Below are 11,970 nucleotides of genomic sequence, written 5' to 3' on the forward strand. Positions count from 1 at the left end.
AGTGTGCAAATTTAATGAATTTTCCTGAGTTTTGCACAAAGTTTAGAGTTTTTATTATTACGTTTTCTGGTGTAGAATGAACTATATTTTTATAAAAAATTATCGAAAATAAATTAGAATAAAAACCTTTGCATATATGGCGAAAAATTCACTGTGCCAATACTTTTGTTCGTCACTGTTGGTATGTAGTATGTATGCATATCCTTTGAGGAATTTGTTAGCTCTAGAGTTCGCTGTGCCACATAAAGAATAATGAAAATGGGTTAATCTGTAACCGCAAATTAAAGCAAGCTATTATTAGCGCACGTTTGGTGGATCGATTAGCACGAACGCCTTCGATTAGGCGTATAAAATTTAAATTTCTCGGCGTCACATCATCATTGATGTTGAGTTGAGTGTGCAATAGAACACACCTTTGTTTTGTTTTGCTTTCACACAAGCACGCACAACAAGGCAACATATTGTATTGTTTGGGCCTACTTACATATGTATGTATGTGCAGATGTACATAAAATGTATGTGTGAGTGTGTGTGCCTAACTGTGGGTGCGTACAAAGTGTTTTGTACATGCAGATGTACATACAAAAGTGTAAATGTGCGGTTTGTTTAGCAAACTTTAAGCTGGCGTGCGACGCGTACATATAAACACAAACGAACATCCTCTTTCGTCGGCTCGTACAAAAACCCAACCAGACAGACTGCAGAAATAAAAATAAAATGGCGTAGCAATTTGTCAATCTACATGCCACAAGCGGTGTTCCCATCCTAAGACGGTACACTACTCCCCACCTCATATTTTGGGATGGTTATGCTGCCTTCTTTAATGATAAAACTTTTTTCGTGCGGCTTCTGACAGAATTACAAAATGGCTTCATTATCAATTGTGTCGCTGTCGAGCGTTATCTCAAGGTTTCTTTCAAATACCTTAACTAAGTATATACAGTTAGCTGTACTATGTACATGTCTGTATGTATGTATGTGCGTGCACATTGGTAAAAGGAAACAAACACTCGTTCGCAGATTACTTTTTACTTGTGAAAAGTTGAAAAAAAAAGTTAAATTTAAAATTAATTGGTATATGTCAGGCTAAAGCTCCATGTCACATTATTGTTTGCTCAAGAACGGTGTTTTAGCGCGAAGGTAAACTTGCAACAACATAAAATGTATTTAATCTTCTACATATTCAACACTCATTGGTTGGGATCCCTTCTCGATTTTTAATTGAACTATTATGCTGAATTTCCACTATCCATTAAATGACAAAAATTTCAATAACAAAGTTGGGCCTTAAAAACTAATCGTGTCATTGGATTCAAAAAATGGTCATTAAGTTCATTTCCACCTGGCAATTTTTAAATGGTACCGATTTTTTGTCATTTCGATGTCTATGTAGTGAAAATTCGGCATTCGACTTTTTGTAGTCCTTCAAAGAATTCTTTTACTTTACACTTTCCGGTGATTATGGAACCTTTTCCTCTTAAACCAGTCGGCCGACTCAGAATCAGCATAAGAAAATACTTACTCGAAACTCAATGCGATTCGAAAGTCGACAAGCACTTATACAAATTCATAGTGCTAAGTATTCGAATCCGAATGATTTGCTTTCCGAATCGCAATAGAGAGTAGACCCCCTGAGCAATACTCTAAACGTACGAGTATTCAAAATTAGCGTTAGGAAATATTTCTAAAGCTGTTATACCTACTGATTTTTATTGGGAGCAGAGTTGAAATATTGTCGTCTTAAGAACCCTTATCCTTTTTGTTGGTATATGATAGGTATAAGGTTTGTAGAAATGTTGTTTTTCTTATGACATACCGAAAAATGTTTATTAATTCTGGTACGAGTAGTAGTACACAAAACCAATGGTTCCTGTAAACCCATTGTTTTATTCCACCATTCGGTTTATTTACTCTTGCGTGCCCTCTTTCTATGAATAATAAATGCTATTTGTAAAGTAAAGCTTAGGAAACGAAAACATGCATTGCTCTTATGCATATACAGTAGAGACTCAGCAAAGTTAACCGGTTTGTTTTTGGGCCTGTCAACTTTTATGAATTTAAAGTGAAATGAGTGTATTTCTATATTAAATACATATATGTATGGTATTAACGGTAAAGATAGCTTATATTTAGAAAAGAGCAAAGCAAAAAAAATTAGTGAATATTTTACGTTTGGTCTTACTTCAACTTTTTTTTAATACTTTATTGCATTTTTTCTGATTTTTTTCGGATTTGAGTAGTGCTCTCGCCACCGTATCCGAGTGCTTAGATGTGCCTACTGTTACTTGGGAAGCTTATGGTTCAATTTCAAGTCCCAGCAACATCAAAAGTGTTTGTTCAAATAGCGGTCGCCCCACCGAGTATCCTACTGCCGTAAAAAATATTATTTGGAGGTGGCGTAAAAGTGTAGATCTCTCCATTTGTGTCACCACATCAAGAAGGAGAACACGATTTGGAGTCAAATATGATATACTATTCGTCCCCAAATATTCTACGATATAATTTTAAAACTAGTAACGAGTTTTCCTTAAAATGGAAAAGCTTTGAAAACTACGAAATACGCAAAACTTTTATTGAAAGGTGTGAAATGAAAAACGGGTTTTTCGATCAAAAATATCCGGTTTTGAAAAATCAAGATGCCAAAAAACCGCCGGTGGGTGGGAAAAATCACGTAACTTTCCGTCAATCACGTAATTTTTACATATGTATGTATGTATGTGTATTTTAAACCAAAATAAATAAATAAATTCTTTTCAATGAATAACTTTTGGAGCTATTTGCAATTTACGATTATGCAGCTTAATACAAAGTGTGGTTGTACTTAATTCGCTGAGCGACGAAAATTTCAATAGCTTTTTATCCCCTTAAGCGCCAAGGAAAATTTTTTTTTTGGTTTTTGTTTTTAACAATAAAAATTTATTGAATATGAACTAAAACTCAAAAAACAAAAATAAATAAACAAAAAATATAAATTCAAAAAATTCCAAAGAAATAGATATAAATAAAAAATAAAATAAATAAAAAATAATATAATAATATAATAAAAGATAAAATAAAACAAAATAAAAAATAGAAAGAGGAAAATGTTTGCGGTTTAAAATATGTACCACCTTCTCGCAACATCCAAAACATATGTGGCGCAAATTCTAAACCAGTGCTGCCGAAAGAGTTAATCACGTATATCTTGCGAACGAATTGAACAATCAAAATTCACCGTGTAAACTTCACTTTAGATAGGCCCAAAAATTTCTGAGAAATTAATTGATCATTCCAAATTTTTTGTTTTTTTGTGGAAAAAATTAAAAAAAATAAAGCTACCAATGGAGAAAATCGATGGATAAATAAGAAAGGAATGAGTGGTGAAATTAAAATGCGCAAGGATTTTTTGTATGAAATATGAGCAGAAATAGTGTTTCTCAGGTGTACATGGCGTATGAGAAACATTCTTTCTTGCTCATTTTTTCATAGAAAAAATCTTTGTTCATTTCCATTTGACCACTCATTCCATCTTTAATTACAAAGGTTTACAAAAAAAAAAGTGAATGCAATGTGTGGCCTCCATCACGTCGGGTTCGTGGTCATTTGAAGATCAAGTAGGGAAAAATTCATTGAATAAACCTGAAAATTCAATAAATTTCATCGGAATTTGACCTCCAGATGACCTTGAGGATTCAAGGGACCTCCATACTCGGTTTCAGTGACAACAAAAACAAATTTTTTTTTTTTAATTTTTATTGAATAAATTGTATGTCCTATTTGACCTTAAAATGACCTCGAAGCTGACATTATGAAGGTTAACAGGTTTATTCAATGAATTTTTCTCTACTTGACCTTCAACTGACCACGAACCTGACGTGGTGGAGACTAACGGACTTCGGATTCGCATTCAGCGTGTCGAATAACAAAGGGACATATAGGTTTGGTTTAATATGCATAAGCTTTTTTTTTGTAAACCTGTGTTATCCATCGACTTTGTTCATTAGTAGCTTGATTTTTTGTAACGGAACAGGCTTTAATACAAATGAAAAAAACTGGCAAAGCACTTTTTACCTCCTGTTAAAGTTTGCGTTTTTTCATGGAAAAATTGACACAGCATCTTTTTTTTTTTCTCTGTTAAATTTTGCGTTTCTTTAATTTTTACATTAAACAAACAAAAAATCTGGAATGATTAATAAATTTCTCAGAAACTATCAAGCCTATTGAAAAGGGATGTGTATACGGCTTATGGATTGCTTCGTAATATATTCGAGATTAAATGGAACCACTATTTTTTTAAGCTGAATAATAGTAAATCGCAAATACATAGCTCGAAAAGTTATCCATGGAAAGAAGTTAACTTGACTTTCGGAATCACCGAGCAATTCTACATAGGACTTGGAGAGTGGCATCCATAGAACATTTTTGCGCAAACCAGTGCAATTAATAATATAATAATATTAACCATAATAATAATATTTTGACGACTATACTTTTACTGAGTGCTTGGTCGAGCTTCTCCACCAATTTGTAGTGTGCGTATTGATGTTACACAAATGGAGAGGCCTACAGCTTTACGCCGTCTCCGAACGGCAAATTGATTTTATGAGAAGCTTTTTCATGTCAGAAATACACTCGTAGGTCAGCGAGAATAACTTTTTCTAATTTAGATGTTGCTCAGACCAGATCGAATCCGGGCCCTACGCAGTGGTAGTATGCAGCTCTAACCAAACAGCCATAGCGGACGATTATTAATACATTCAAAACTTTTTTGTTTTAATTTCTATATACTAATTAAATACTTATTGTACACATACATACGTATGTATATACATATGTACATATAAAGCCACTGAAAACGAAGTTGTTGAATCAAACATATGCAACTATATATGTACATATGTAGCCCAATAATTTTTGGTTGGTTTATAAATTTACCTCCACAATGATCCTTGAAGTCACCACAGCAGTCACCTAGCTTCAGACACGCGTGATCACAATAGCATGGTTTGTCGTTGAGGTCTTCAATAATGGCGTTAATCGGAGTTTTTTGAACTACACAAGAGGAGTCACGCCCAGCGCAACAAAGTTGCGCTTCACGACATGAGCCCGCTGAAACCAATTGCAGCTGCAATAACAATGCAACCGCAGTAAGTAGCTCCAATATAAGTGCCGATAAGAGAAAGCGTTGATGGTGTATTTTTTCCATAGATGTCGTTGTTAATGCAATGGGCATCGAAGATATTTCAGACTGTGATATACACATTTTGGTGTAATTGACTCCGTAATTTCAGCGAATTTTATTTAGCATTACAAATCTGTAGTACAGCTCGTACGATTGATATGTTCAAATTTACTTCATAATTTAAAAAAAAAATATTTATTATAAATAAAGCCAGGAAAAACGTGCATACATATGTATGTATATACATATACACATGCGTAAGTACATACATACATATGTAAGTGTCAATCACTGGCATATCTATTTAGTAACTTAGTCAAACATTAATTAAGGAAATTGAAAAGCTGGACGCACTCGTAATCACAACGTTTCACAAGAACAATGAATGTACGAAATATAAATTTAAAATTAATTGCTTCAAATCAATAGTACATTTACACGAATTAAATGGTATGGCTCATGTAAGGGCTCTTGTTAATCGCTTTTTTTTTTTTTTAATATAAAGCTCTTATCTCTTAGCCGGCACAATCGCGCTTAGGCAGGAATATGTATATCGTGACATGAGCAACTATTAAAAAACTTCTTGTGTTTAAATATAAACGAAGTTACAAAGCTAACGAACTAACACACATACTAATTAGTTCACTCATCTTTTAATCTGAGCTATTTGAAGTGTTATAATTGCAAATATTTCAGTTTCAGCAGAGCGCATAATGAAAAACTTCAACCACTCTCGACTTAATTTACCTTCTAATGCTTTAAATGTTTTTGTTTTTTTTTTTTTAATTTAGTTGTGTTTATTTAGATCCAACGCTTATAATATTATGCCGGTGACCGAACAATCTCTCCAAATGGCAAAACGACGACTGCTACATGCAGTTGTATATTGATGATAAATTGTTGCACCTACGTTCTCAGTAGAAGCGCTCTATATTTTGAGGCATGCGCTTGAGACAGTTCCTTAAGTAGAGCAGGGAGACCAGATAAATCATTTCACATTCTAGCTCTGTGAACATTCTTTTCCAGTAAAAACTATCGATTACTAATTTTTCGAGATTTTAATAACATTCGCTATCCCAAAAAGGACGATAGGCCGATCCACAAGTTTTATTTTAAATATGTTTTATTTTGTACGCGTAAAAATCTTTCTCTTAATTTCTACTAAATTGCTTATTTTGCAAATTTCTATGTATGCCTCCTATCGCTGAAAGAGGGCTCAAAGAAGTTGTTGGAGTTTGTCAAGAAAAGTGCTGTATGTAATGTTTGGGCACGCATCCTACCCAGCTGGACGAAACTCTCCCTTCTGTATGCGCTTTGAAAAGTCTCTGTAAAAAGTACCGTCATTCTTCAGTTTTGCCCTATTCACTCCCAGCGACATGAAGTTTTTTATGGAGCTTTTTGGCGGATTAAATAAGTTTAAATTTCTCTCAATCGGGACGTTCCGTTATCGCCAGCAATTCAGCTCGAATTTTCACATCAGCTACTTCTTTGACCCTCTGTTAGGGCAGACACCTTGTCGTGGCTGCGAGGGCTTAGTTGAATCTCCATTCAACTCTTCCCTGGACTGGGGGCAACGCAGCCGTTCATGCAGCTTCTGCGCTGCCCTCTTTCCAGCTTAGGGCGAACAGCGACCAAGGACTGCCGCCTCCTAACGCAGATACCATGCACCACGTCATTCAACCATTTGATGGCCTTGTACGGACCTTTCCAGTTACTTCGTGATTTAGAGGCGAAGCCTTCTTTCCGCTGCGTCTCGTGCAACAACACCATATCGCCTCTCGATCCGATGCCTGATTTAAGCTTCCTTCCGGCTTATCCCTTGGAGTACGAGGTCTCACATGGTCATGCTTCTAGCCAGAACAGAGTTATACCGCTTCTTTTTTCAGTGACTCCTAGACTTCGATCCTCTGGCTGCAGGGCACTTAGCACCTCTTACAATACACTCCTTGACCGACTGGCGAAAACCAATCCGATAGAATCTCTCCTCAATCCTTAAAAGGGGTTTTTGGGTTTCCAGGTGCTCTCTATTTGGGACCTTTGTGGAACTCGATGAAGACGTCCGCATCTCTTATCGTTGGAACAACCACTACATTTCGGATGCATCGGTCATCTTCCCTTTTTCATATCTGATGCAAGAAGTAGATATTAGCTTCAAACTGTCCCACTACTTATTTCCAGTACGCCTTTGCAATCTTGCATTTTACTTACACTACCTCCCTGGTTGTACGTTTCCTTAGCATCTCAACTGCTGAATCAGGATCCTCATGCTGATGGCTCTGCCGCATCCCGCTATCTAACTGGCTTGCCATGACTACTTTTTTGTAGTGCTACAACCAGTGTAGACCAACAAAAGGGAGGTTGCTCTCCATCCTGACAATTTGTGAGATGGAGATTTGGGTCCTTCAACTGCGGGAGCCAGTGCGTATTCCTGCTGCCTTATTTTAGTTTAACCATGGCTTAGACTTGGGGATTGGTTCATCTTCTTCAGCTTTGCGTTTGGACGAATGAGCCAGGCTGAATGAGGTACTCACAGATGAGTAGCTTAATAAGCCAAACTCCAAGGCGAGTTCCTGTAAAGTCTCGTTGGATTTTTGGCAGCAGTGTTCCAGTTCCATCTGGTAAATCTGCTTCCTGTGCTGGCAAACATCAACTCCTCATAGCTGTCCCTTCCACGCTCGGGAACAGTTTTCAGGATCTCCGCTGCAGGTAACTTTAATGAACGAACAGCGCTGCGGATTTATCCTTCATGAACCTCTTGTTTGCTGCAGCAGTGTTTTCGTAATGGCCCCTAAAAACTTGGAAGGGAATCGTGGTGTCAAAGGATGGGGCTTTTACCTTCGGAGCGGTTCGTCGAAGCACCTGGACGATTCAACTGCAAATCTCGGAGAGGACTTTCCAACTCATCCACCTAACCCGCGACTTTGTCCATGTCTCTCTTCGATTTTATCCTGTTTCTCCTCAATTTTATTTTTTCTATCCTTAAGTAATGCATTATCTCTGACTAAATTTACCTAAACTTATGTAATTTTTGTATCAAAAATGAAATTGCAGCCACTAACATATTGATGTCTACACCCATAGATGAATACGGAGCCTTTTCCGATTTTTCAACTTTTGGGATGTCTCCTGCATATACTTAAGATGACCAAGCTGCGTATTCATTCTTTTGATTGTTGATGGATATCTCCTCGGCGTCTCGTTGGAAGTCGTACTTAGACGAGCCATTTTAAAATTGTTAAATTTCTCATTCTTTGCACGAATATAGACGACACTCTTTGGCAATTTTAGGCTGAAGCTTTTCAAATCTATTTGATCTGCGGTTTCTATCGCTGTAATAATGCATCGTCTTTTCGATCGTTTCGTAGCAAAGCTTTTAAAAATTTATGGGCGGTTCGAGCAAAAAGTCTACCGCGATAAAAGTCCTATATCTAACTTATTTATTGGCCGATTTGGCTGATTTTTATAGTACTATATATTGGTTATGTAAGCAGGGACGTTTTTGCCAAAACTGGTCACGTTAGGTGGCACCAGGGTCGAGATATTTTGAAAAACCGTATTTATTTCTGCTCTGATTTTTTTCACATTTGGCATATTTAGTTGAACCGTAGTTAGACATAGATTTGCAAAAAATGAAAACGCTGGGGTCGCTGATGTCAAAATAAAAAGTAAGTCCGAGATAAAATATATATTTTGTTCCCGTTAAAAATTGTTTCAATAACAATAATAACACAACTTTTTCAATGGAAATTTTAGTAACGTAACGCCAGGTAGCGTCACGTCAGATAATTCGGCTGATTAAACATAAAGCAAAAAAGATTTCTGCATTTAAAGACTTGAAAAATTATCGTTACCTAAGGTGAAAATGTGCCAAGTTCATTTTTTGAAGTTGTTCAGGAGAGACGAAAAATCGATGTAGTTTCGCATTATCTGTCATTCTGCATTAAAAACTAAATTTTGAATAAAGTGGACTTTGCTCGTTTTCACCTTTAGGGAGCGAAATACATCTGTTTTGTGAATTTTTAACTTAAAAGATTAACAAACATTGAAAAGAAATGGTTTTTGTATGTTAAGAACAAAAACTCGATATGAAGGTGTTTAGGAGTTACCGTTGATTTGTGCCAATTTTTTTGCTGACAGTGCCTCTTCCATAAAAAATTACTTTTTTTTAACAAAAAAAAAGTTATAAAAATCGACGGTAAATCTTAGCTAATTACACTTTATTTTAATAAAATTGAATGTGCCACGAAACTGTATACTCAAAATTTTTCTAAGAAATCCATCTAAAAAGTTTTAAATTTTTACAAAAGTTTTTTTTTTTTTGAAATATTGCACAAGGTTGAAACCATGATAAAAATATAGTAAGGTAGAACCGCTGAGAGTCACTTTTAAAATTCTTGACGTTTCCAAACAATTTAATTTTTAAATTTACTCACAAACTCACACACACATTTTCATTTTCAATCTCAAGCAACAACAATTTCGAACAATTTCATTTTTTTATTTTCACATTTATATGATTTTAAAATGTTGGCAAACTTCAAAAAAAAATCATGGCCGACAAATTGAGAGAACGGTTATACCTTGCTATGTTTTTATCATGGTTGAAACATAGATTTATACGATTTTTGTTAGAGAGTAAACCATATCTTGGCAAAAAAAAATAACTAAAATTTAATGACAAAAAATATATTATTAAAACTTGTCAATATGTGACGCGTTTATAATTTTGACACGAATTTTGGACGTTAAATATGGTAAATCAATTAAAAATGTTGTAACCTAAGAAATAGGCATTTTGTATCTATTACATAGTTGTAACAAAATGTGAACACTTTGTAAACATATAACATATAACGAAAAAATAAAATTTTGAGAATATTTTTTTTCCTCTTAGAATTATCTAGAGAAACCGGAAATACCATACGATTCGTCAAAAAACTGTCGTCTGAACAATTTGACCACCTTAATGTACATATTTTAACAGTTTTAATTTTTTTTACAACTAGATGTCTAAAAATTTTTCTTGCCAAAAACCGGGACATATCGCGTCTCGGTATGTGTTGTACCGGGACCGGGACATAGCTCTAAAATCAGGGACCGTCGAAAACGGGACGGTTGGCAACCGTGACCTGCGGTCCGCTTTAAGCTCTTGTTCCCGTGTCCGCAGTATTCGTCACAGCATTTTACCGAATACCAGTGTTGCCGTTGAGAATTTTCAGAAAGTCGCAAAAATGGTGCAATTGACGAAAAAAAGGGTCAAATTATTTTTGCTTTTCTTTACTGGTAAAAGAATAAATCTGAGAACCAAAGTCAAAATCAAATTTGCATGTACATATTATAGTCTTTTCGCTGCTAGAACATTCCGCTGCTGAATTTAAAAAGAAAATAGCGGGTCAAGATTTACCCAAAACACGGTTGCAAACATACACAAAAATCAATTTGCATTTCCTGTAAAATTTTTAATTGATGGAATTTTTTCGTAATTACAGGAGGAAATATTTTATTAAAGCATGGTTCTAATAAAATTTCATTGAAAAATCACTGAAAAGGGGCTAAAGTCGCATATAATTTTGAAAAAGGGAAGTATTTTATTAAAGCATGGTTCTAATAAAATTTCATTGAAAAACCACTGAAAACGGGCAAAAGTCGCATATAATTTTGGAAAAGGGTCAAAAAATCGAAATTTTTAAAAAGTCGGGTTAAAGGGTATTGGCGCTTAAAAAGGGTCAAATTGCCCCTTTAGTCGCACAACGACAACACTGCCGGATACCTTCGGACCATGTAAACCCTTTTTTGTCGACTAAAACTAGTAAAACTGTCAAAAAATAAAAATTCGCTCAGAGCGAGAGAGTAAGAATACAACCACACAACAAGCTTTTTAGGCGTTCCGCGCTTTTTAGGCGTTCCGAGCTTTTCAGGCTTTCAGCAATATCCGAATTGTGTAGCTGAAAGCCTGAAAAGAGCCAAACGCCTGAAACGCTTGTTGTGGAGTTGTACTCTTAACAGGTCTATTCTGCGCTCGTAACATAAATTTTGTAACCGGTAATTAAAGTGTCTGTCAATTTTTACTTTTTTGCATTCTGTGCGCTCTTGTAACAAAATATTGCCCCGTGAAATATGCAACACAAGAATTTGCACAAATCTCCATAGCTGAACTGCTGAATAATTTCACTGCATTACCAACGTACCTAGAATCGCGGTGACAAGAAGTGGTAACATTTTTTGGTAATACAATTTTCCGATCACAAAATCTTCGGTAACGTGCAGAATAGACCTGTAACACTGAAAAGTACGGGATCGCTTTCTAGTAAAAAATGATAACTTCTGACAACTTCAACATATACTTCAAAATTTTTGCATGTAAAACACGCTCAGCTCACACATGTAGAAAACCAAAAATTCTTTCAAATTCATTAGAATCCACTTAAACAAGTAATTAAACACCTTTCAACATGCATTAGCAGAATGAACCTTTATTTTGTTTATAATTTGGTTGTCAACCGCACTACAGCTGATCGTTTGTCGCACTTACCAGAATTTAGCAGCAAAAAATCTTCGGACTTCAAACTTCTGACAGAGAGAACCGTGTTTACACTCTTTTTTGTCCTCTCAATAGTCAGAGAACCGAGTACTGGATCGATTTCCAGTAAAATCTGACTAATTCTGATTAGTCCGGACTCATACGGGATCGCAGCTTCTAATTTTGTTTAGTTCTGATCATTGGATCATGAAGAAACTAACGGTACTCTCAGATTTATATATCGTCGTTTAAAGTGCAAAACCGCGTAGGTATCAGCAAAATGCAAAAC

At 35.5% G+C, this 11,970-nt stretch overlaps 1 protein-coding gene across 2 annotated transcripts in view; it reads right to left on the bottom strand.

The window, feature by feature from the left end:
• Positions 1 to 6,045, bottom strand: part of LOC118748412 (somatomedin-B and thrombospondin type-1 domain-containing protein) — a 311,093-nt gene extending 305,048 nt beyond the window's left edge. For both annotated transcript variants that reach the window (XM_036482800.1, XM_036482799.1), the window contains exons 1-2: positions 5,909 to 6,045; positions 4,915 to 5,332 (exon numbers count right to left, since the gene is read on the bottom strand). In XM_036482800.1, coding sequence (XP_036338693.1) covers positions 4,915 to 5,242 — 328 coding nt within the window. In that variant the 5' untranslated portion in view covers positions 5,243 to 5,332; positions 5,909 to 6,045. The remainder of the gene's footprint in view (positions 1 to 4,914; positions 5,333 to 5,908) is intronic.
• Positions 6,046 to 11,970: the final 5,925 nt, after the last annotated feature.

Source organism: Rhagoletis pomonella, unplaced genomic scaffold (genome assembly GCF_013731165.1).
Source record: "Rhagoletis pomonella isolate Grant_MI unplaced genomic scaffold, Rhpom_1.0 Rhpom_scaffold_00013, whole genome shotgun sequence".
NCBI classification, from domain to species: domain Eukaryota; kingdom Metazoa; phylum Arthropoda; class Insecta; order Diptera; family Tephritidae; genus Rhagoletis; species Rhagoletis pomonella.